The sequence below is a fragment of the Crocuta crocuta genome, unplaced genomic scaffold, assembly GCF_008692635.1.
Source record: "Crocuta crocuta isolate KB4526 unplaced genomic scaffold, BGI_CrCroc_1.0 scaffold165, whole genome shotgun sequence".
Classification (NCBI taxonomy): domain Eukaryota; kingdom Metazoa; phylum Chordata; class Mammalia; order Carnivora; family Hyaenidae; genus Crocuta; species Crocuta crocuta.
In genome coordinates, this window is record NW_027530502.1 from 4,595,744 (window position 1) to 4,621,604 (window position 25,861).

Here is a 25,861-nt window from a genome sequence, read left to right on the forward strand (position 1 = left end):
CATCTCTTTAATAGGAAGTTTGATCATCTGAGAGTTCAACAATTGGAAGACACCAGTTCATGGTTAATATGTTGTTTAAAAAGAAACATAAGCACATACTGAATGGTGAAGCCTATTTAACAATTGACTTGTACTTGTTTCTGCCCTGGAATATGGGTAACATTTCATGTCCGAGAAGTGTCTGAGTTTGTGGTGTCCAGAGGAACTTTTTACCAGTGGCTTTCAGTGGATGGATATTGTTGCTTTCTCCTGACCCAAAGTCAATTTCAGAAAGAGTAAGGGCTAGAGAGTCGAAAATATGAAGAGCTGAGTGTCAGTCTAGCTTGTTTCTCGTCTTTTCTTCTGGCTGGCCTCTCTTCCCTGTCCTCTTTTAAAGGTCTCTTCTCCACTCAGGCCTGTTTTGTAATGGTCATTGTATCCATAATTTATCTTTGTAGTTTTCTTTCATGTCTTTCCCTTTAAGTCTCATGGCTGCTAGTCATGCAGTTCTCAGGTCTACATATAATTGAAATTAACAGAGACTCTACTGTGTAAAAGTGCTTACGAATAAAAATGTCTTTCCAATTTGTTGTGGTCTTTCTGTATCCTGCCTTTTTATAAAGGGAGATTTCTCTCCTGCCTTCTAAAGTGATCCAGCCACAAAGTAATGAAATCAGTATGAGAAAACCCAAATTTTGAAAATGGCAAACTCCTTTACAGAGAGCATTTATTGTTCAGGGTGTTATGGTTTCAGGTGTGTTCTCCTATGTTAATAACCAAATCAATGCTACCTGATGGGTAATCGACAGTGAGGAAGGAGGAAACTCATTTTGAAAGAAATGTATGTTACTGAGTCTTTGAAGCCCCTTTCTGCTCTCACTCTGTCTCCTGCTTGGCCTGTAAGTCTACTCATACTTGATAGCTTCATTTAAAACCATCCACTACATGGAAGATTGATGAGGTGTTCTTAGACATTCAGGTATAAACCTGCCAAACCCAAGTGCTTCTAAAGGCATTACCCTGAAGAACAGCAGCAGTGATGGAGTGAAAAGAGGGAGGTGTTGGAACATGATGTGAAGCATAATGTAGAGAAGGAAAGAGGAGTGTCAGCCAAGAGCCAAGATAGAGATGGGATGCTGAAGAGGAATTGTGTGTGATTTGTAGTCTCCAGGCAACTAGTCTAGTGACCTGCTCCTTGTGGTATCCGAATAAGAAATAGCCAGAGATCAAGCCAGATGGATCTCAGATTATCTGTGTCTCACCAGGGGATACTGATCTGTTGATCATATGCTATAGGGACCTTCTGTATAAATCTAGGATGACTTTAAAAAATGGAATGACAAAGAAGTACCTTCTAGCATTATTGTTAAATTTAGTACTGTATTTCTGGACCAGTGCAAATGATAAGGGTCATATAATCCAGTGAATTGAACTAAAGAGAGAAATGAGAAAGAAGAGATGTAATAAAATTTGTAACTTAGGCACATCTAATGCACCAAGTATAATACTATGTATTAAAATGAGAGAGAGAGACAGAGACAGAGACAGAGAGAGAAGAAACCATTTTTAATACAGGTAGAAGGTAGAACAGAAGTTTGCTAGGGTACAAGGTGGGACCTTGTACTATCTTTTCTTTCTTTTTCCATCTGAGATTCTGCAGAGTCTTGTCCCTAATCACCCAGAGCAATCTGAGGTTAATTGTGTATTGGCTAGATGTACTCTCACTGGCTGTGTATAGAGGGAGGTGGAGTGTGAATAAGAACATCTGGTTACACAGACAGGAAGAACACTATTTAATAATAAGGATATAATGTTACCCCGAGGAGTTCCAGTTTTCTGACTGTATTTATCTTTCCATTTTTAATTGTAATCCTCCCAAACCCCCCCTACTCTAAAAATACCACATAAAATCATCATCATGATCATCATGATCATCATCATCGTCATTTGTCATCGTCACTGTTATCATCATCATCATCATCATCACCATCTGTAGCATCTACTGTGTGCTGGGGAGTATTCTGAAACCACTATGATATTTAATCATTAATTTTCACAATATCCATTTGGGGTAGATGTTTTAGGATTATTCTCATTATACACAAGAAGATCCTGATATATAGAGGTTATGTAACCACGGTTACATAGCTAGACAGCCATGTGTATATGCATGTGATATATACACACACACATTTTGATGCCATACATCTAAGGAAATATGAGTTTTGAAATTTAGAGGGTTTGGAAAATTCTTTATGAAACCAATACTACACTGCATGTTAACTAAGTTCAATTTAAATGAATAAATGTAAAAAATTTCCAAACATTTCATTTTGGAGAAGCCTGCTTCCTGCAATTCATAATGGTAATGTCGTTGGGTATATACTTAGAAGGATATCTGTGTACCTTGAGGATCAGGAATATTCCCCCCCTCCTCACTCCTGATATGTTTCCTTCCTCATAGGTTAGTTTGTTTTTTAGCTGTACTTATTTTTCTTCCAAGTTTTTACTTAAATTCTCATTAGTTAACATACAGGATAGAATTAGTTTCAGGTGTAGTTTTTAGTGATTCATCATTTACTTATCACACCTAGTGCATATCCTTAATCCCCATCATGTATTTACCCATCCCCCACCTACCTCCCTGCCAGAAACCCTCAGTTTGTTCTCTATAGTTAAGAGTCTCTTTTATCATTTGTTTTTCCTCGTTTCCCCCCATTTTCATGTTTTGTTTCTTAAATTCCATCTACTGATGAATAGATAAAGAAGTTGTGAGCTATATGTATGTATTGTGAGATATAGTTGCGATTTGCAGCTACATGGATGGAGCTAGAGAGTATTATGCTAAGCGAAATAAGTCAGAGAAAAACAAATACTGTATGATTTCACTCATGTGGAATTTTTAAATTTTTAACAAAAAGCTTGAATATTTCTTTTGGAAAAAATTACAGTAATTCACAAGTATGTAAAATCCACAGAATGTAAGCTTTATGAGAACAGAGACCTTTTCTTATTTATTTATGCAAAATCAGCACTTAATAAATCTTATTTATACAAAATTAGCATTAAATAAATCTAAATGGGTCAAATATATAATAGTATGAAAAGTTTGTACCCAGCATCATTTCACTTCTTTAATTTGTTAATTTTAGAAGCTCACATTAATAGATGTACTTATGTTGAACTATTTTTTTTCTTTCCTACCTTTACCTTGTTTGGTATTGTTTTAATCTTTTAGTACAGTATTGAATTCTGGTACCTACTGTCACTAGACTTTATACATCTCTGGTCATAGAGCGGTTGGTTTAGTTTTCCCCACGTCTCCACTGTTTTCGCCTGCTTTGACTCTGCAAACTTAAAGAAGGAGTGGGAAGCATTTTATCTTTTTCTTTGCTTGCTCCAGGGTAGTTTATATCTGCTACTTGAAGGTTTGGAAGATTTCCCATTAAACCAATCTGAACTTAGTGCTTTTAGGTATAGCTCTCCAATTTCTGTTTCTTATAGAATCAATTTTAACAGTTTGTGTTTTTTCAAGAGATGTAAGTTTTTATCTAGATTTCAAATGCATTGGTTTAAAAATGTGTATAATATTGTGTAGTTTATCTTACTGTATGTTTGTAATATATTTTTAAATCTTCACATTTTTAGTTGTGTCATTTTTCTCATTCTTAATGTTGGTTACATCTTGATAAAACTCTTCACTTAAAGAATAACATTTGCCATGGTTTGTTTTATTGGGTTTAAATTTTTTAAATTTACATATAGTTGACACACAATGTCATATTAGTTTCAGGTGTACAACATAGTGATTCAACTTCTCTATATGTTCTGCTGTGCTCACCAGAAGTGTAGCCCTCATCAGTCACCAGATCTTGCTACTGCAATATCATTGGCTGTATTTATTATTGGGCTTTTCATAGAAGTAAGCTTCTGTTTAATTGATCAAGCTTGTTATTTTCTAGTTTCTAATTAATTAATTTCTGCTATTAACTACATTTATTCCATCTATTTTCTTTCTATTTGTTGTGTGTGAAGGAATGAACAAATTAGATACAGTTCTTCTCCTGTGGATTTTATTATATAATGGGCAATATCTTAAATAATACCTTATTTTTGTAGATCATGTTGTAGGTGAGAAGTACTTCCTCATGTACTATTTTATTTGTTCTTCAAAAGTCTTCTTTAAGGGTGGTGTTAGCCTTATTCAAACGGAGAGAGGAATTAATAATACAGAGTTACAGAATGGCAATTTGGCTACCAGAATTCATTCCTCAGTTTACTAAATGCCTGATATCAAACTTTTATGTAGTCACTCAGGAAATACTCCATGGAACTCCTGTTTTAGGGTCTTTTTAAAATGAGCTATGCTGTATGTAAAACTATTTCTACCTGCATTCAGCTCTTCTCTGTGTTTGACATTTTGCTGGGCCACAGAGGCAGTACTTTCCAAATGAAAATAGTTTCTGTCTTCATGGAGTTTGACTTTAATTTGGAAGCTAAACACCTTGAGTGTAGTCTAAGATAAAGGCAGTATTGCCTTAGAACACATCTAAGAGCATTTCTTCTGTCCTATCGCCTTTCAGTTGGCTTCTTTCATTCTCTGTTCAAGTGTAACTTTTCCAAAGTCTCTACACCACAATAGAGCATGGTGCCTTCAATCATTATCCAGTACTGTTCTTAAAATACTATATAACATACTTTATTATAATTATTGGCATGCCTGTTATTTTGCTTTTGTTTTTGCTTTTTTTCTCTTTCAACTGTTACATTTAATTCTGTGTGTTTAGTGAATAGTGTTGCACCTGGAACACAAGAAGGACCCAAGAAGTGCAAGATGAATAATGAATGCATGCTAAATTTTCTTCTGTATCCTAAGTAGCACCAACCTGGCCTGCAGTAAGGAGGTCTGACCTAACGTCACCATTGCTGTAGCAAGATTCTTGAATATAACATAAAACTCTAAATTCTTCAATAACTGAAGCTTGATAATGGGGCGTAAATACTCATGTTCAGTGGCTTTTCCAAAATGATAAAATGTTTCAATGTTATAAATCTTAGAGTGCCCTCTAATAAGAGAAGAAAAATTGGAATAGCAACTCTACACGTTTTTTTCAAATTTCTATACAATTCATGATATAAACAGAATAAGCATTAAGAAAATAAATACAATTGTGAGCAGATTGAGCTGGGGATATTTTTAAGAGTAACAGCATAACATGTTACTTAGAAATATTCCTTTTAAGTTATATGTTGTGATAAGCTTGGGTGTTTTATGTAAATATTGAATCACTAAACTCTACACTGAGACTAATACTATACTGTATGTTAACTAACTGGAATTTAACAAACTGAGGGCTGAGGGGGAGTGGGGGAGAGGGGATGGGTGATTATGGGCATCAAGGAGAACACTTGTTGGGATGAGCACTGGGTGTATATGTAAACCAACTTGACAATAACTTATAAAAAATAAAAAAAAAAAACCAAAAGCAAGATAAAAACTTTTAAAAAAGTTATACTTAGATATATTTGTCTTAATTTATAATTTTCAAACTATTTCTAGTCATTTAAAATATATTTTTCCAGATACATTCAGAAGTTCTGAAAACATGAAAATTACTTTTTGATGAATATAGTTATGAGAATTTTAAATAAATCCAGTGATTAATTTTGCTAGAATGATATATTTGTAGTATTCTCATCTCATACAAAGTAAATAATCATAACTTGTGTTGCACTTGAAAAACACAAGATAATTGGCAATGTAATTGGTTTAGTGTGTGTTATGTATTTTGGTTTAGTTTTTTTCCGGTATGGTACACATATTTATAGTTAAGTTTGTCTTTTTCTGTTTTTTTTCTGTTTTATGGTGGGTTTTTTTGCTAAAAAATATATTTTCAGTGAGGAGCGAATTAGGCACTTAAATCATGGACATGAATTTCTTCTAATACACAGATATGTTTAATATAAAACAGAGCCTAACGATAACGATAATGATGCAATTGTGTTAAAAACGAGGGGGTGGAGAAGCATTCAACTACATACAATGAAAAAATCCACCCACTTGTCTTATATTTGCTTTGTTCAGAAGGCAGTAGTACTTTGAAGTAGAAAAATATCGATTCATCATGTTATAGCCAGAGGGATGTTAATACATTTTCCCTTTTTTCTTCCAGCACACTGATTTATGTCAGTACATGGACAAGCACCCTGGGGGGCTGCATCCAGATAATGTGAAGGTAGGAAAAGATCTTTTTAAGCCAACGGTTAGCATTCTTTATGTGCATTTTTTCATCAAAGTCTAATCTCTCTTCCATAACTTAAAAAAAATTGTGTAAAAAAGAGAAGTGATACTGAAGTGAAGTATGCTTATTGCTTTCTTTAGTGATTGAAACCATGTTTAAACATGAAGTCTTTTCACTGGAGTATTATTATTTAGATTTTATTCTATTTTTGTTTCATGGAGAAACATTTGCTAATAATAAGTGAGATCCACTGGAATTCTCTTTTAACACTGTGTTTAAGAGAAGAGAGTTTCAGGTAGCTCTACCTTGGAACTTCATACTAAAGTACCAGTAAGTTTCAATATAAAATATTATGATCAAAAACAATGTTATGGTGAGTTATGGTACATATTTTTTCATTTATATGTACAAAGAGATAAAAAATGATTTCCTACTGCTCTCCTTCATTTGTTTTATTACAAAATGGATTACTGTGTGTCAAAAGAACTAAGTTTTTCTAACATCTGATCTAGCACCTATCTTGGAAATTGTCTCAAAATTTCACACTTCAAACAGGAGTCTCTTTCTTGACATCTATGAGTCAGAAGATACCAAAGTTATATCTGATGGTATAATGATGTGCTCACATTTTGTAATTCAAATGACTACATTTCATGATCCTGAGAATCCACTGAGTGCTATGGAAGTATGTAAAGAAAAAATTTGCCCATTTCTTTCCTTTCATTATCTTTTGACACCACTCTGCAATAGGCATGTTCTTTCTTTTGTACTTTTCTCCTTGCTTGTAAAGGTATATATGCACATATGGTGTCTTGTGTGTGTTTATTTTGCTCTATAAAAATAACATATGTTATTGTATGTCATTTTAAAATATATATCATGGATATCCTTTAAAGTCAATATATGATTGTAGTTTAATCTTTCTGAAAACTGCATATGAGTCCATAGTATGAACAACCTGTAATTTTCAACTGCTTCTTACTCATGGGTCTTAGCTTCTTTCTGGAATGTTGCTATTGTGAAGAATTCTAGGGTAGATAATAGTATAAAAGCTTTACATTCTTACTTCTCTTGTATATCTAGTTAACGGATTTTTTTACTAAGAGACAAGATTTCAGCTTTAATGATGTTGACTGGAACATTTGCCCACAAGGTTATAAATTATAGGAGGACTGTTTTTCTTTACTCTCATGAGCATTGGCCATAACCAATCATTTTAATTTTTGCCATTCTGATAAGTAAAATTGAAATACCTTTTACATTAGTGTTTTCTTGGCTGCTAGTGATAGTGTCTTTTCACATGTTTCTTGACCATTTATAATTGTGTTGCATGTTCTTATATATTGTCTGTTTTTCTAATGTTGATTTTCTTACTTTTAATAAGTTGCAGGAACTTGTTAATATTTGTGGCATTCATGATGAGGATTTTCATGGTAGCCAGTTATGTTGTATACTTTTTTTTCAATTAAAAACATTTTTGTAATGGTTATTCATTTTTGAGAGACAGAGACAGAGCATGAGTGTGGGAAGAGCAGAGTGAAAGGGAGAGACAGAATCTGAAGCAGGCTCCAGGCTCTGAGCTGTCAGCACAGAGCCCGAGATGGGGCTCAAACCCACGAACTGTGAGATCATGACCTGAGCTGAAGTTAGACACTCATCTGACTGAACTACACAGGCACCCCTATGTTGTATAATTTTAAAATTCAGTAACTTTTAGTATCTCTGAAAAAACATTGTGTTTTAGACAAATAATAAAATCAATATGGTACTTGTAGTCTTTCGTTTCATATAACTTTTTTGTTGTTTTTTTTTTGTTTTATTGATAGATATCTTTTAAATTGTTCATTTTTCTTCAAAATCAGTATCCATTGACATAAGCAATTATTTAGTACTTAAATTTTTTAAAATGTTTTATTTGTTTCTGAGAGAGAGAGACAGCGTGAGCAGGGGAGGGTCAGAGAGAGAGGGAGCCACAGAATTGGAAACAGGCTCCATGCTCTGAGCTGTCAGCACAGAGCCTGACTTGGGGCTGGAACCCACAAACCATGAGATCATGACCTGGGCCGAAGTCGGACGCTTAACCGACTGAGCCACTCAAGTGCCCCAACAATTATTTAGTACTTAAATTGGGGAAGAAATTTTAACAAATGGAAAGACTTGTTTTATTAATCCTCCCATGCTTAAGTCCAACTCCAAACATTGATATCCTAACGTGAACATACTTTTGTTTTTTTTTTTTCTAAACATTAAAGCATTTTAAGTTGTCTTATTTACACATTAAATGGTCTCTTCTTAGGGTTGATTGAGTTCAAAACCAATAGTACAGTACATCCTTACTCTTGTTTCCTACTTTAACCCTGGGGATCTGTAGAGAACCCAATCAGTGAGACCTTCAGCTCTAGGGGACCCAGGGGGCCCAGCTCTAGGGGGCTGAGCCTGCCAATCTCAGCAAAAATCGACATCTACTCTGAGCAAACTTTGACTTCTTGATTTCCAAGTTCAGTGACAGGATTGAGATTAAAGAGCTGACTAAACCTTTTCAAAAAGAACCATGGCATCACTGGAGTTTTATTATCCTTGCTTGGTTTTCTCATCAGCCCTCTGTGTGTCATTAGTTATGGGCCAAGTATTGGTTGGAAAATTTTGTTGGTGAAACAAAGCAAAAGGCTTATTCCACAAAACATTGCCATGTTCACCATCATCAGACCAGTGTTATTGGTGATTTTTTTTTGGCGTTTGCAAGTTCTGCTTCTTCCATTACATTTTGTTTTTCCTTTATCTCCTAGTGGTCTCAAGGAACTGAATTTCTAGGTTTCTGTTTTTCAGTAACTAGTCTGAACTTAAAATCATGTTTCAGTAGCTCTTATCCAAGTTTAACAAGCTTTTCTCTCATTCCATGGTCATTCATTGTACTTCAGATACCTAGTATTTGCTACCTGTTCTCAGCCCTTTTTGTGCCATGGCAGTAAACATGGTTTAATAGTTAGTGCCTTCCTAGGCTGTGGTGAGAAACTTAATGGTGAATTCATTGTGTAGTCAGTATAGAAATAATGTCACAGAAATTAGATGGAACACACACAGTGAGTCTGCATATTAGTCATATAGAGCAGGAGTTATACCTACTCAGAAGTTGTTTGATGTGCTTACAGGTTGATGACCTATTACATTTTTGCCTTTAAAAGAGAGTGATGTGGTTTACCTCTTCTTATACCATTTTGAATAACTGAAAGTCAGCAAAATGTATTGATGTATGGTATCCCTTCACACAATACTAATGAAATCTTGGCTCCCTGAGGATTTGCCAAAATGTACTGGACAGTCTCACTTCTTGAAATATTTAGTATATTCAGTAATTATTTAAAGGTCTTCAGACTTGGCGCCATGGCAGTCACCTGCAAAACTTTAAATATATATATGTTCTCTCTTCTCTTCCAAATTCAGAATAAGATTTAAAATTCCCTTTAAAGAGAGAGAGGTAGCCATTTGCTCAGACCCAGTGCTGAGAGCCCAGGGTGGCTCCCATGACCCACAATGTCCCCTTGCTCTTCCTGTGACCCTGCATGGCTTTACCTGTGGAGCACACATGTGCTCGGTAGCAACCCTGGCCTGTCACCCTCTCACAGCCATACAGCCTGCCTCTACTGCTCTTCACTCTGCAGGTAGGGTGATCACTATGGGCAGGGGCTGAGCCAGTAGGTGGGGATGGGGAAAAGCATGAGAGACTGGATCTGGCCTGTGATGCTTCAAAAATAGGTGTCAGATCCATGCTTCAAGGTAGAAAATTGTAAGTGTCTTTTGAGGAGAATCTGATCAGTCCAAGAGAACAGACCTGAAGAATCCAGGCAACTCTGCAGTGAAGACCCCCTTTGACAAAAGTAACTTGGAGGAAGCAAAGTTGTGTGCATTAAATTAGAGAAAGATAGGAAAGAATACATCAAAAAATTATCAGTACTCTCAAAGATCTAGAAGAACTATAGTATATCTATAAAACAAGAATGATAAGTTATTTTTTAAAAAAGGAACTTAGTGAACAGAAGGTTGCTTTAGAAATTAAAAATATGATGACAGAGGGTTGCCTGGGTGGTTCAGTCAGCTGAACGTCCGACTCTTGATTTCGGCTCAGGTCATGATCTCACAGTTTGTGAGTTTGAGCCATGCGTTGTGCTCTGTGCTGATAGTGCAGAACTGGCATGGGATTCTCTGTCTCCCTCTGTCTCGGTCCCTCCCCCACTTGCATTCACCCATGTGCTCTCCCTGCCTCTCAACAATAAACATTAAACAAATATGATAAATAAAAAATAACAAAAAATGTGGATGATAAAGCTAAAGAAGTTTGCCAGAAAATAGAGTATAAAACACAGATCTGAAAAATGAAAAATTATCAAAAAAATATCAGAGGTCCAATCCAGGGGTCCAACTTCTGAATAATTGGAGAAAATGTGCAGGAGGGAATTATTAAGGTAATAATTATTTAACTACATTTTTTCCGGCTGTGGTGGATGTGAATTTCAAGATTAAAAGGGTCCATTAAATGTCCATAACATTTAATGAAAATAAACTGACAGTAAGATTTGTTATTGCAAAATTTTAGAACACTAGTTTTGAAGAAAAATCCTACGAAAGGAAACAGCCTTACTGTGATAGAATTATTGTGGTCTTAGACTTTCCAACAGCAACACTGGAAGGGAGACAGCAGTGGGACAGTGGCTTGTAAGTTCCTATTTAAAATTATTCCCTCAGGTTGCCTAGCTGGCTCAGTCAGTAGAGCATCTGACTGTTGATCTCATAGCCATGATTTCATGCCCTACATTGGGTTTAGCACTTACTTAAAAAAATAAATAAATAAAATTATTCTCTCAACCCTGTAGTTTATACAAACTGTCAATTGATTTTGAAGGTAATTATTTTCAGATGTTCAAAGATTTGAACATCATACTCACCATGCATCCTTTATCAGGAAACTACTTGAGGATGTACTCCACTAGAACTCAGGGTATAAACCAAGCAGAGAAGACAAGGAAACCAAGTAACAGAGGCTACCACAGGAGAGAGGTGCAGGAGATTTTCAGGACAATGCTGAAGAGAATCCCAGGATGACAGTTATGCGTCAGGCCGGGAGAGTGATCCACTGATCAGAAGTTTCCAGGAGAGATTTCCAAGTAGAGGAAATTTTTAGGTAGAATACCTAATGTGTCTGAGCCCATTTACAAGATGGGAAAAGATTTTGTTGTTGAATTAGCACTAACTGCAAAGAAAATTAACCAAAGAAAAACAAACCAATAAACAAAACAACCAGATCATCACTAACACCAGGAAAACCAAATTATTGCATGGCAAGGGGCAGGGGATAAAAGTATTCATAGTAAACTAAATGGCTCAGGTATAAATAATATTTATACAGTCGTAATGATTTATATGTTAATATTGGTATAATTAAAAAAGAAAAATACCTCTTTGGGTGATTCTGCTATAAGCAGGCAAGCTCCTTCCAGAATTAGTATCCTAGAAAGGGTTTTTTACTCTGTCCAATGTTCTCCCTATACTGCATGATTAATACATTAAATTACTGCAATTAGCTTATTATTTAATTTTATATGCACTCAGTCACATAGGTTTATCATCATTTTCATACTGAAGATATTACTTTTCCCTTCTCTAGGGTATGGGAAGTTAAAAAATAGAATGCAGCTTGTTAATGCCTGTGTTTTGGCATCTGAATTGCAGTGCACAGAAACAGACGGCCCTTATTACTATGTTGGTTTCCATGGGAGGCCACTCACCTAATTATGCACTGGCTTTTCTTCACCTGCTTAGACACAATGCCCTCCTCCAGGGTTACATTTAGGATCTGCACTGCAGGTGAAATTATTCTCAAAGTAGTCTGACTGTAACATAGTGACAGATGTCCCAGGGGTATTTCTATTTGATGTATTAATGTGTTTTTTTTTCACGTGGTGATATTTATTGTCACTTAAGTCTATGAATGCAAAATGAAGAGCATAAGAATAATATTTACTAAGTTAACAGCTGTTCATAAGGCTGAGCTAGATGTTAATTAAAAAAAGAAACAGTTGAGCTAAAATAAGACCTTGTAATGGTTCTTTATAAATTTAAGGAGATATGAAAATCAGGTGAGATCAACTATTATGTTTAAAAGAACATGCTCTTTAGTAACTCCAAAGTTCTGTGTTTGCCTAAATAGCTTGTAGATCATTAAATGTTTGGAATGTCATAAATACTGAATATTCATTACAGTGAACAGAAGGCATATACAGTGATCAGATCTTTTTGTTTCTAAATCTTGCAATTTTGACTTTTGGTTTCATTATTGGGCAGCATGAAAATATATGTAAGGCATTTGTCTTGGATTCTAAAAATGTATATATTTTTGTTTAGATTTCATATATCCTTGTTTACGGTAATAATGTGGAATGTCATGTACCTAAGAATTGAGATTGTTCTTTAATGTGAATCAGATAGAATTTTAAACTTTACAAACATGATAGATCATTGAAAAATGAAAGAGAAAAGAACAACTGAAATGATACATAATTTGTGATTTCATAATAAAGTATAGAATATTCTACAGTAATTTTATTCTAATTCTCAGCAAAACAGCTGTAAAGTTTTGTCTTTCTTGATGAATATTCTTTGTAACAAAAAATAAACTCATAACAAAAATTGTCAATGTTAACTAAATTTCTAGAATCATTTGCTATTTTGCCCACAAAAATATATCTATTCTCAATATGACATTGTGAAATAAATATTCACTATTAACTAATGGTTTGTTTCTTAGCATAATATCAATTTTAGACAAATGGGTAATTTTAGCAGTTAATTACTTAGAGGGTAATTTAAAATCTCAATCAAAAGCCTGAGGACATTGTCCTTGTTATAAATATTTATGATGATTAAAGGTATAGCAAGCAATTGCTAGAACATAATTGGTATGTCAGAAACTGGTTAGAATTTGGGGGGAAGGGTAGTTTATTTTTTCCCCCATTAAGCCATTCACTATAAATATTACTAGGTTTTGGCTATCACTGTTGAGTTGAATGCAGAATTTGTGTTAGTTCTTCAATTTATAATTTTCAGTGATTTAAAGATTGATTATTGAGGTAAAGAAAATGACCATAATGGTCTAAATTTTACCCTTCATTCAGTATGTCATGTGTTCTTTAAAATTTGATAATCATGAGAGACTGGCAAAAATTAAGATTCATAAAAAAAGATTAATTGATGCTGTCTCCAGCTGATACCTAGAAATGTAGATGCATGAATCTTATTACCATGATGACATTGGATCTTCCTGTATTTTTCTGTAATGTACCTTCATATCCATGTTATCTTAATGGCTTTGCAAGAAGATTCCTTGTAAAAAGCATTTGCATTTTTTAAACAAAATTGTTTTGGATAATCCAAAATAATCCAAGTGATTATGAATACTGAAGTTTATTCTCTGAAATATCTGACATCCTACTTCATATAGCTGAGTTTTCTTTTTTTATTTCAATATCTATATTAATTAAAAAGATATGAGGATCATTATGCTTGAAAGATTGCTATTTTCCTTTCATAGTCCAAGGAACAAGCAGGTGTATAACAGACAGAATAATGTTATGCCAAATTAAGACTGTCTTATACAGATGGCACCGAGAATTGATTCCTAAATGAGACTTCTAATGTTCAGATAGAAAATCAGATAGCACCTGATTTTCTCCATATTCTGCATTAGAGCTCTTATTTAGCTGGTAATGATTTCCTGCTATACATTACTGTGACTATATCAAGCCTTTTCTCATTCTGTATTTTGGGAAATAGGATTATTTCATGAGGCCATTAATGAGTGCTTTGGCCTCAACACCTTTCCAGGTTTCTTTTGAACATCTTTATCCTATTTTTATAATAACAAAATAATCTTCCATATCTAGAAAGTGAAGGATTAAGAGTAAAAGAAAGTGATGCTTCATTGATTCACATTGTGCTGGACGCTCTAAGCAGTGAATTTCTGGTTAATATGGGGGCCGCTTTCCACTGTTCAGATCATGTTTTTTGTATCTTTGTCATCATATGCTTGCTTATCTGCTTGTAACGATTTGGATCAGACAGAGGAATCAAGGCAGGTAATTGAACAACAGACTTTCTTAGAAGTGCATTAAAACCTAGATTGAAAAGAAATCACTCCAAAGATTTATGAAATACAGTCATTAAAAGTATGCCATATGATATTTTGTAAGATGAAAAATAATTGTAAAATGGAATTATTCAGCTTGAGGAGTACCCAATGGGAATACACCCTCTTGGGTTTTAAGCTTAAGCCATTCACCTTGCCTCCCTCATTTAAGGCTTAAGATGAATCCTGCACTTGACCTCTTTACATGTTTTCCAAGACAAACAGGAGGACCCAGGAGGGAAATCAGCTTGAGTAATAGAGTTATATACACACTACCAAGGATATTTCTAATTTTTTGGACAGGCACAGCTTTCATGTGGCTAGCCAGTACATCTCATTGATGTTTTGTCATAATGCATCCATTCCTATTATTTGAGACCTTTCTGAAATGTAAAGAGAGGTCTGTTGATCACTGTATACAAATTCAAAGTGTTTCCTGCATTCCATTTGAAATTTATTTTTGTCAGTGCTATAGCTTATACATATATGCTTTCTCTAAGACCCTTCAGCTCAAGGTTTATCACCTTTGCCAGTTTTTCAGTCTGCATCTCTCTCACACTTTTTATTGTAATTTTACTGTGTTTTTATCTGAAAGCTGGGACCCCTCACTCTCCTTCACCCATTTTGCCCATCTCCCCACTCCCCTCCACTCTGGCAACTACCAATTTCCTGTTTATGGGTCTATTTCTACTTTTTTTTGTTTGTTTGCTCACTTGTTTTGTTTTTAGATTCCACATGTAAGTGAATCATATGGCATTTGTCTTTTACTTAGCATAATACTCTCTAGGTCGATCTATGTTATAATTTTTTATAGCTGATTAATATGCCATTGTATGTATGTATGTTTACTTCTTCATCCATTCATCTGTTGGTGGACACTTGATTTGCTTCCATATCTTGGCTAGTGTAAATAATGCTACAATAAAAAGTAAGGATGCATATATCTTTTTGAATTAGTATTTTCATTTCCTTTGGGTAAATATGCAGTAGTAGAATTACTGGATCACATGATATTTGTATTTTCAATTTTTTGATGAGCCTCCGTGCTATTTTCCATAGTGGTTCCATCAATTTGCATTCCCTCCAACAGTATACACGGGTTTCTTTTTCTCCACTTCTTGCCAATATTTATTATTTCTTGTCTTTTTGATTCTAGTCATCGTGACAGGCATAAGTTGATATCTCACTGTGGTTTTGATTTGCATCTCCCTGATGATGAGTGATGTTGATCCTCATGCATCTGTTGGCCATCTGTATGTCTTCTTTTGAAAAATGTCTATTCAAGTCCTCTGCCCGTTTTTTAAGTGAGTTGATTGGATTTTCTGGTATTATATGAGTTCTTTATATATTTGGATATAAAGCCCTTATCACATACATCATTTTCAAATATCACCTTTCATGTCAGTAGGTTGCCTTTTTGTTTCATTATAGTTTCCTTTACTGTGCAGAAGCTTTTTATTTTGGTGGAATCCAAATAGTTTATTTATTTATTTTTTGTTTCCCTTGCCTGTGGAGACATGTCTAGAAAAAATATTTCTATAGAATAATGTCAAAGAAATTACTGCTTGTGTTCTCTTTGAGGAGCTTCATGGTTTCAGGTCTCACATTTAGGTCTTTAATCCATTTTGAGTTTATTTTTGTTTATGGTGTAAGGAAGTAGTCCAGCTTCATTCTTTTCCATGTAGTTGTCCAGTTTTTCTAGGATCATTTATTTGAGACACTGTCGTTTTTTCATTGTATACTCTTGCCTCTCCTGTCATAGGTTAATTGGCCATATAAGCATAAGTTTATTTTTGGGCCATCCCTCTATCTTTTTAAAAAAGATATTGGGGCTCATGGGTGGCTCAGTCAGTTGGGCGGCTGACTTCGGCTCAGGTCATGATCTCGCCGTCCTTGGGTTCGAGCCCCGTGTCAGGCTCTGTGCTGTCAGCTTGGAGCCTGGAGCCTGCTTCAGATTCTGTGATTCCCTCTCTCTCTGCCCTTCCCCCGCTCAAGCTTTGCCTCTGTCTCAAAAATAAAATAAACATTTAAAAAATTTAAAAATATAAAAATAAAAACGGTATCAATTGCTATTAAGACAATTCTTGTTAAGTTAATATCTCAGATGTTACTTTAGGCATTAAAACTATTTTAAACTTCATTTATTACCTTTCATTGTGTTTAAAAAAAGAATAACCTGTTAGAGGAGAGTAACAAGCATGCATTCACAAATGAAGTTGAGAAAAACTTGTATTTTATGCAATTTCTTTTAGTTCTAAAAAGTACACATCACGTCAGTTTTGTAACTCTGAACTATATCGACAAACAGAAACCTCATAACAATAGGCTTAAGAAGATTATATTATTCTAATCTCTTGAGACAACTGTTTCAATTTTTCTCTTGGAAAATTATGTTGGGTAACTATTTAAAGCCAATAGCTTAAGTTTGACCATCTTGTTTCTACTTAGCCAGCGAATATTTCTAATACTAATTTTAGGGTGTTGACCAACTTTTTAAAGGGAAAATTCTCATCCTCAGCCCTACCAACTTGCTTCATCATATACATAAACCCCAATAATATGGAAAACTACTTACTCTATTATAATTTCTTTCAAGGAACTTAGCAAAACAAAGATCTGTCTTTCAATCCCTATTTGACTCCTTGTGAGTATCCCAGCTCTGGTTCCCATGGCTTCAGTCTGCCCTCTTAAGGCAGGTGTCTCTGTGTCTTGAACAACACCTTGCTTGATATCTACCATTGCCCTGGTAGAGGCTGGAAGAAAGGGCAGTGTGGGAGGACAATTTACCTGGTGTGTTCAATGTTCTCAGAAAGTGTGCAAGATCTTTCCCCCAAGCGCTTGCCCAGGTACTTGCAATTCTCATTTTTGGAGTTCTTCCTCTCCAGAAATGTATCCTCTTTAGGAATAAGATATTAGTGTTTAAATCTCTTAGACAATGTAACTTAAATAGTTGTTACATTTTCTGGAAATGATAAAATGTTACATATCTCAGTACCTTGAAGGAGTAGAAGAAACGATAACAACATTGAATGAAAGATCTCACAAAGGATAAAAAGTGGCAAGACCAGTTCCCCCTGCTACTCAGATATTCTGAGAGCTGCACCTATTTATAGTACATTGCAAAAAAGTATACGTCTACAATCTGATACCTGGACATGAATATTTGTGTTTTACACTGTACAGTAACACATTTCACACTGTCAAGTGTGTACAAAGTGACGCGGAAATTCTACCATAATACTGAATGTCCAGGGTTTTATTTCTGTCTCCCTTACATCTCTGTGTAACATTCTAAGTATTCTTTTTAAAAAATTTAACACATCAAACTGCAATGATGTTTTATAAAATAGAAACTGGCACAAATTCTGTACATTTTATTCAAAATTAGGATTTGGTATTTGCACACTTGAAACTCACCTAAGTGGAATGAATCATGATGAATCATTCTGTGGCCTTTAAAAATCGAAGAAGACCTACTATTGTAATGAAACCATTATCTGATGTATATTACAAAATATTTTGACATTTATTAGGTATTTCGGGGTCTCAAAGTTTCTAATTATTTTTTATCTCTAGAAAGTTTGATGTCTGCATAGCCTATGGGTGTTTAAACAATACAGTGTTAAACATGGAACATATTATTTGAAGTATTTATTATCCATATACAACTTAGGTCTATTTGCCATTGTCATATTTTCTAGCCTTAGATTCACACAATATATAGCTACTTTAATCAAATAGTACACATACTTAAAAAAAAAAAACAATACACAAGCAGTACTGTTAATTGTGAGTGTCAAAGTAAGTCAAAAATGGGTTCAAATATTAGCATTACCTCTTACTTGCTAGATGTCCCTTTGGCCAATTCATTTAATTTCTCTGAGCCTTTGTTTCTGTATCTGTGAAATGGGGATAATAACATCTATGAGGCAGAAGTGTTGGGAGGATTAAATTATCTAAATGAGTGTAAAACACTTAGCACAATGTCTGTCATTGTAAGCACTTAATAAGTGGTAATTATTATAGCTCTTTTATTTGCAGAGTCCTTTTCATTTCTGTTTTCATAAAATTATGAAATGATACAATATTGCAATGTGAATAACAGTTAAGTCATTTTCTAGATGAGAAATTTGAGATACAGAGATGTTAAGCTCGGTTCCCAGAAGGCAAAAAAGAGTACATGAACTAAGTGTCTTTGGAAGAATTGGTTGTGTACCATAAGGCATAGGGTCCATTACTAATAGTTCTAATAAGCCCTCTGTAAGCTCTGAGAGATTCTAGACATTCCTTAAAGAAAGTTGACCCATGACAATCTGTAAGATGTTCAGTGTGCTTAGTCTCATATTAAGTGGAACCACATATATTAAAACATGCATTTCATACCATTCATAAAACCGAATGACTCTAACCACTGAGATAAAGAACATCTGATCACACATCTTTATACTTTGAAAGGTGTGGGGGGTGGGGGGCTTATAAACTTGCTCACCGCCAGCACCCGTAATTCTTCTGAGTAATAAAACATATTGAGTCCAATAATGAGTACTTTTTCCTGACTTAAAAAGTTTTGATAAAAGGCCTTATCTTCTTTTTGTTTGTCTCATCTACTTAAACCCTAAAGAGCTTCATAAGGGGATGGATGAAGTATTAAAGACTATTCCTAAGAAGTGTATACCATGGCATTGAGAATATGAGCTGTTTCCCGCTGGGGATGACAGGAAAACTGGGCTATAGATAGATCTGCTGCTGGCAGAAGTGTCCCTGTTCATCAGATCATTGCTATTTATGGCATTTTCCCAGTGGGGTTTGTACTGCAGAAAGTGAACATATTCAAACTAGAGTATAAATCCTCAGTGATCATATTGAAGAGTTTGGAGGAACCTTCTTTTATAAAGTTGAGTAGAATATCCTGAGGTGACAGCATATTCTTAGGAAACCTTATGGCTACTACAGTAGAAAGATGGGATGAGAGTTTCACATCTGTTGGTAATACTTATCAACTTCAGTACCTAAAGCTATGTTATTAATTACTGAGAAGATTTTAAATAGCAGAAACAAATTCAGGAATCATGCACTCATTACATAATATGCTAATTGAGACTTCCAAACTTGGTTTCACTTATTAAAGCACTTTCATTATATTGGGTATATGTCTGTATTCATCCATGTATTTACCAAGCATCAACCTCATTTAAGATGATGAGGTGTTAATGGAAAGTTCACAGGCATTGTGTGGTGGTTGGATGATTTTGAGTAAGCTTCTGGTGCATTTAGAGCTACAGTCGTCTTATTTAAAAGAAAAGAAAAAATACAGGATTTTTGATGAAAAGGATTAAATAGTATATACAAGAGCGCTTGGAACAGATTTTAAACTAGAATAAGCCCTCAGTTAGTATTAGGCCCCTTCTTTTTGGTACCTGAGACTCTGTCCACATTTACCAAGTTTTATTACCAAATACCCATGATGATTTTTACTCTTTTCTCTGCCATGTGGCCCCTCTTTGGTGGTCCTTCTTCTCACAGTGTCCTCTGGCTTTCAAATGATCAAGTATAGCTTATTGTGTGGTGATTTATACAATCAAGTAAAGTGGCTTTCTCAAAAATTTACATGGGAAAGTTAGGTATTTGCCTGCTTGTCTAATGGAAGCGCGTCCCTAACACATAAATTCTCAAGACATTTCCAAAGGGCATATCATTCTGTTTGGAATGATGTAGCATGTCACTACTTCCCCTGGCTGGTGCTGCCTATTCTCTTAAGCCCATTAAAATACGGACTTTTAATCCTTTTTTTCCTAATGTTTTTAGTGAGTCTGCTGTCATCCCCATTGCCACCATTACTTTCATGATGGTGAGTTGGTAGGTTTACAGTTTTATATATTGTCATTTCACTTATTTGCGTTTTTCTTCTTAATTTATCTTGTGACCTGCTTGCTTGGTCATTTCAACTTGTGTATCTAATGACTGTTCTATTTGATTTCCCATTAAAATTTTATGTGTGATGAATTCTCTTTTCAGAATGACAAGTTTCCTGTAATTCATCCCTTCCACAGCCTGTTCTTCATACTATGGCAGGATCAATCTACTTTTCTGTTATTTTTTAAATTTTAGCTAGACCCTGCCTCCTCTGTGCCTTCGGTACACTCAGTTTGTATTGCTGTTGCAGTGCAGACTTAACTTTCAGGGGTAGCCATCTGTTTGTGTGTCTCTCATACTCAGGGGGCTGTGTGAGCTCCTGGAGTCCAGGGACTGCATCTAATATCTTCTTCATCTTTGCATCCCTCTTGTGTGACAGCACCTGACCTGGCCAGGGTTGGCCCTTAGTAAACCCTGAATGAATTTATTCTATGGAGATTTGTTCTGACTTAACCCTGTGCATTGCTCAAAGAGCTAAAATTTGTTTGGGGCTATAACAATGTTTGAGGCCGTATGTCATGTCTGGGCTTAGTTTATCATGTATACAATTGTAATTGGAGTGTGTAGTTGCATCCTTTCCTGACACCAATTTTCTTAATCTCCTTTAATATGATATTCCATTTGAACAGTTTCCATATTAGCATGAGGATTATATATTTTCACTAATTAGTAAAGGTATTAAAAGAAGAGCCCTTTGGGACTGCCTGATTTACCCACTTCTGCACTTAGCATCTAGAAAACCCCACTGCATGGTTATCTATCTGTTATTTTTGTATCTGCTTCATCCAAATCTCTCTATATTCAGTTCCGTATTCACATTACTGGTTTAAGAGTGTCAGCTGTGTCCCCAGGTTAGGAAAATGGTTAAGGCACACAGTCTGTGGGAGATGGAATAATACCATATGTGGTAGACACAGGCAAAGGCTGCCCATGGAGCTCAGAAGGGGAGTACCTCACAGGCATCTGTAGAGGGAGTGAAGGTCTGGAGAGGTGGTCACAGCAGACTCCAAGTTCTTGAGATGAGACTTAAGAAGTACATGGAGAATAACAGACAAAGGGGTAAGGGGGCTTTTTTTTTTTTGGTCAGAAGAGAGGCAGGAATAAAAGTAAAGGTTTGAGGAACAGCATACTCGGAGTGTGGAGGTCAGCAAGATTGCTTGCAGTCAAGGAGCATGGTGTGATGACTCCTTGGCACCCAGCTGCAGCCAGAGCTTAGCAGCCTTGAAGGCTGTGCTATTACACACCCAGACCTCATCCTGTCAGTGGAGGAAGCATCTTCTATGACAACATTTTGCCTACTTGTGTTGATTTCTGGCAAATATTCCTAGAATGAAGTGGTTAAGATCGTGGACTTCGGAATCAAACTGCCTGGGTTTGAGTCCTGGCTCTGATGCTTAATTGCCATACAGTTTTGAGAAACTGTGCTTAGTTTCCTCATCACTAATATGGAGATAATAGTAGTACCTCTTTCACTAAAATTGTTACAGTGATTAAATGAAATTGTATGCTATGATACATACACAGAATAGCACCTGACTCTTGCTCTCTGTTAAACTGAAACTCATTGCCACAGTTAAACGGATGATCACATTCTGCTAAGTCTCTAGTAGGTCCCAAAGGCCAGTTAGCAACTTGCAGAAGGCCAAACTTCCTTGTCAAAATCAGTTTAATTTTGAAATCAAATTTATTTGTTATGTGGTCTGCTTTTGCCTTTTTGTTTAAAACTTTTGAAAAGACAATGTAACTTTATTTGCTCACTTTTCTCCCTTCTAAATTGAAAGAGTATGGATTTTTTTTTTTCCCGAAATTGAAAGCATTAGGCTTCAGGATGCAGGGGTTATTAGGAGTGAAAAGTGAAGCTGGAAACTGCTGGTGATGGTGTTAAGTCTTTCCATCTGCTACATAGGAAGGACTGAGAGGAGGAGTCTAGAGAGATGTTTGCTTCCTGAGGTTCTTGAGCCACTAATGTGATCTAGGCTGACACAGAAGAGACTTTTCCTTTCTGATGCTTAGATTCTAGAAATAATGTTCGTAGGCCTTCACTGCCCCAATAGCATGTCATCACATACAAAGATACTGAAATGAATTTGTCTTACTATGATTTCAAGGTTTCCACCCTGTAAAAAAATATACCTGGTTTTTCTAGCCCCCAGTTAGGTGGAAAATATTCCAGAAATGCTAGCTTCCAGGGATCTGAAACAAGTTGCCAATCTTTTCCATTTAAATATTCTGGAATCCTTATATCATCAATCTTCGAAAACTAACTCATTTAAAATTTTCCCGAGTCTGCTTTTTGTTACTAGCTAATTATATAGACTGGAATATCATTTTTATTTTTGTTTTAAAAGATCCGTTTTTAAAAACTAGACATTATTAGGATTATTTGTTAAGTGAATTATTTTTTTTTTTTAATGTTTTATTTATTTTTAGGAGAGAGAGAGAGAGAGAGAGAGACAGCGTGAGCAGGGGAGGGTCAGAGAGAGAGGGAGTCACAGGCTGAAACAGGCTCCAGGCTCTGAGCTGGCAGTCAGCACAGAGCCTGACGCGGGGCTCGAACCCACGAACTGCGAGATCATGACCCAAGCGAAAGTCGGACGCTTAACCGACTAAGCCACCCAGGCGCCCCAAGTGAATTATTTTAAAATATTTCCTTTTTCATTAACAGTTTTTTAGAAACCCTTGCAAATCACATTTTGTTATTATCAAAATAGAAACATTTGATGTGATCCAGTATGAAACCAAACAGAGAAGGCCATCAGTCAGTTCTTAAAATTACTTCCTAAAAAAGTATTGCTCTTGAATTCTTGGTTTCTCTGTTTTCTGTTTCCTTAGGATGGGTCTGCTTTGTAATTAGTGAAGGTTCATGTCTGTCTTTACGCAACAGCCTAATCTCTATGGCCATATGTGCAAAAGCAGTATAATTACAATGTAGTATTAATTGGGCCATGTGACTGTTTTGTTTTAATTATTTCAATTACCTTATCTTTCCATTCCTTTAAGCATGTCAATGGGTGAATCATTGGATAACATGTTTATGTCATTTCTGTAGAATTAAATATGTGCCAGTTTACATAAACTAGGTAAAAAATTCAACATTTTTTGATAATGTTATGAATAGATCTTTTTCTCTGCCTCAAGCATCAATACAAGCCTAAGGAAATCAGATATTATAAAGAATTGATTCTTTACATTTTGCTTAATTCACAGAGTACTGATTGTATTCTAGATTTTTAGCTGAGGAGGGTATCACTCTGGGTTAACATAGTAAGTTGGCAGAAAATTTCAGATTTGCATGTTAACAAATTAGATTCCCATACCTTTATGCATGTTCTCTTTAAATAATTTAGGTAGGAAATTTAGCGATTGGTACCCATTTTTACTAAATACAAGTGCTTGGCAGACTGTATGTAGAAACTGGCATTTATCTGTGTTCAGATTTTAACTTTTGTCTCCCTGTTTTTTCAGTTGTTTTTATTTCAGTTGCTGCGAGGGCTGTCTTACATCCACCAGCGTTATATTTTGCACAGAGACCTGAAACCACAGAACCTTCTGATCAGTGACACGGGGGAGTTAAAGCTGGCAGATTTCGGTAGGAAAGCAGTTAATTACCAGTCTATTTTGTCACACTGTGAGAATGCCAGGCAGATGGTGGCACTGCATTTGTTTAGGTGTGCTTCTTCTATCATTATAGATCATGGTAAAATTTTATCAGGAATGAAGGAATTTTTTTTAATGATCAACATCATGCTTAGTGGATTTTTAAAAATTCACACTGCTTTTGAGAGTCTTGAATAATCATAAGCATAAATCAGATCTCATATATCTCTAAAGGAGGTAGTAAAATTTTGAGCATAAAGTGTATTGAAAGAAATCTAATTTTTTCACTTTTTTAATAAAAATGTCAAATACATTCAAAAGTAGAAAGATAGTATAGGGACCCCTCATTACCCATCATCCAGCTTCAACAATTATCAATATATTGTCAGACTTGAATTTAAGCCTCTGGACTTTGTGGGGGCATCCCAAAATATATTCAATAGTACATGTTGCCCTGCAGTTTTAATACTTAAAAATTTAGAGACAGTGTTAAGCTTTCCAGAAATGACCATTTGAAAAATTCTCAATAACTTTACAAAAGCAGACACAGTTCTCATTTAAAAGCTGTGGTTTTAAGTCATTATAAGTCATCCCTTCCTTAAAGTTTTAAGGTTGGCCTCTTGCAGCTTAGAAGCTCTCCCCAAACTCTGTGTTGAGCACACAGAGGGGAGCAGAACCTTTGTGTCATCCATGCCTCCCCTCCCTTTATCAAGGGTGACATTCCTGCATTGCCCTGGCTCTGTCACAGCACAGAGGGTGCTGAGTTGATTCCCAGCACCAGGGGATACTGATGGCAGCATGATATGTTGACAGTGCATTGCCTCAATTATTTTTGAATACATATTCTGATTAGAAATTTGTTCCATTAAGAGTGGAATGGAAATATTACCCTTGGGACATAAACATGCCTGAGGTTGAAATATAGGCTTTTGCTGAAAAATGATTATCTTTTTTCACCCCACCTTTTGATAAATAAAAGAGCAAGAGATGTTTATTTTTTATTTCAAGGTTAGTAGACTGTTCATTAGCTTTGGAATGAATCTACTCTGTTGGATTTTATATATCCTTTCTTTCAAAAATTGAAATAGAACAAAAGTTAGTATTTAACAAGTGATATTTTGCAAAACTGACATTTATTCTCATCTAGTTGGTAGAAATGATGAAACTCCATCTGTGTGTGTGTGTGTGTGTGTGTGTGTGTGTGTGGTTATTGATAGATTTTCGCATTAAAATAATACTAGGTGGCCAGATGTAAAGGCTTTCTATTACAGAGTAGAAAATAATGGGAGAGTTAATGAGTGGAGGAGAGATTTGTAGTTCCTCAAATTTAGGGTATTGGATTTGCTATGAACATATTTTATAGTTTGTCAATGTCAGTGAATTGATAAGGATTTATAGTGATTTTCTTTTGATGTGTTAATAAACTGTAAGGTATATGTTAGAGTATGTAATTACATTGAATATTTAATTCTATTAAACATGATTTTCTTGTATATTTATAAAACATATTTTACAAAATTGATTTTGTCTGTATAACTAAGGGTATAATGGAATTATATGTAAGTGCTTACTGGGGATTATTTTTCAATTTTATGACAATGTTTTTATTACAATTGTCAGATAAGTTCATCTTAAAAGATTCTTATGGATCTTTAAGACTGACATTTTATAGTATCTGATTGAAAAATAAATTGAAATGCAATTTTTAACAACTTCGAAAGTGACTTAGAAAATTAGGAGAGTTAAGCTTTGTGCAGTGGCAGTATTGTAGCCAATGAGGTTTATCTGAGGCGCGATTATTGTTAATAGAAAATTGAGAAAGTTAGGGATGCTCAGAGCAAGCATTAATATTTTCATTTTCTCTTTTCTTAGTACCTTTCCCCTCATCCTCCACTCTTTTCTTTTTCTTTTTTTTTTTTTAAATGTTTTATTTATTTCTAGGAGAGAGAGAGAG

At 35.1% G+C, this 25,861-nt stretch overlaps 1 protein-coding gene and 1 pseudogene across 1 annotated transcript in view; both read left to right on the plus strand.

Annotated features, from left to right (window-relative positions):
- Nucleotides 1–25,861, plus strand: part of CDK14 (cyclin dependent kinase 14) — a 563,883-nt gene that overhangs the window by 263,208 nt on the left and 274,814 nt on the right. The window contains exons 7-8 of the mRNA XM_077766835.1: nucleotides 6,153–6,215; nucleotides 23,776–23,899. Coding sequence (XP_077622961.1) covers nucleotides 6,153–6,215; nucleotides 23,776–23,899 — 187 coding nt within the window. The remainder of the gene's footprint in view (nucleotides 1–6,152; nucleotides 6,216–23,775; nucleotides 23,900–25,861) is intronic.
- Nucleotides 25,653–25,780, plus strand: LOC144233794 (U4 spliceosomal RNA; annotated as a pseudogene).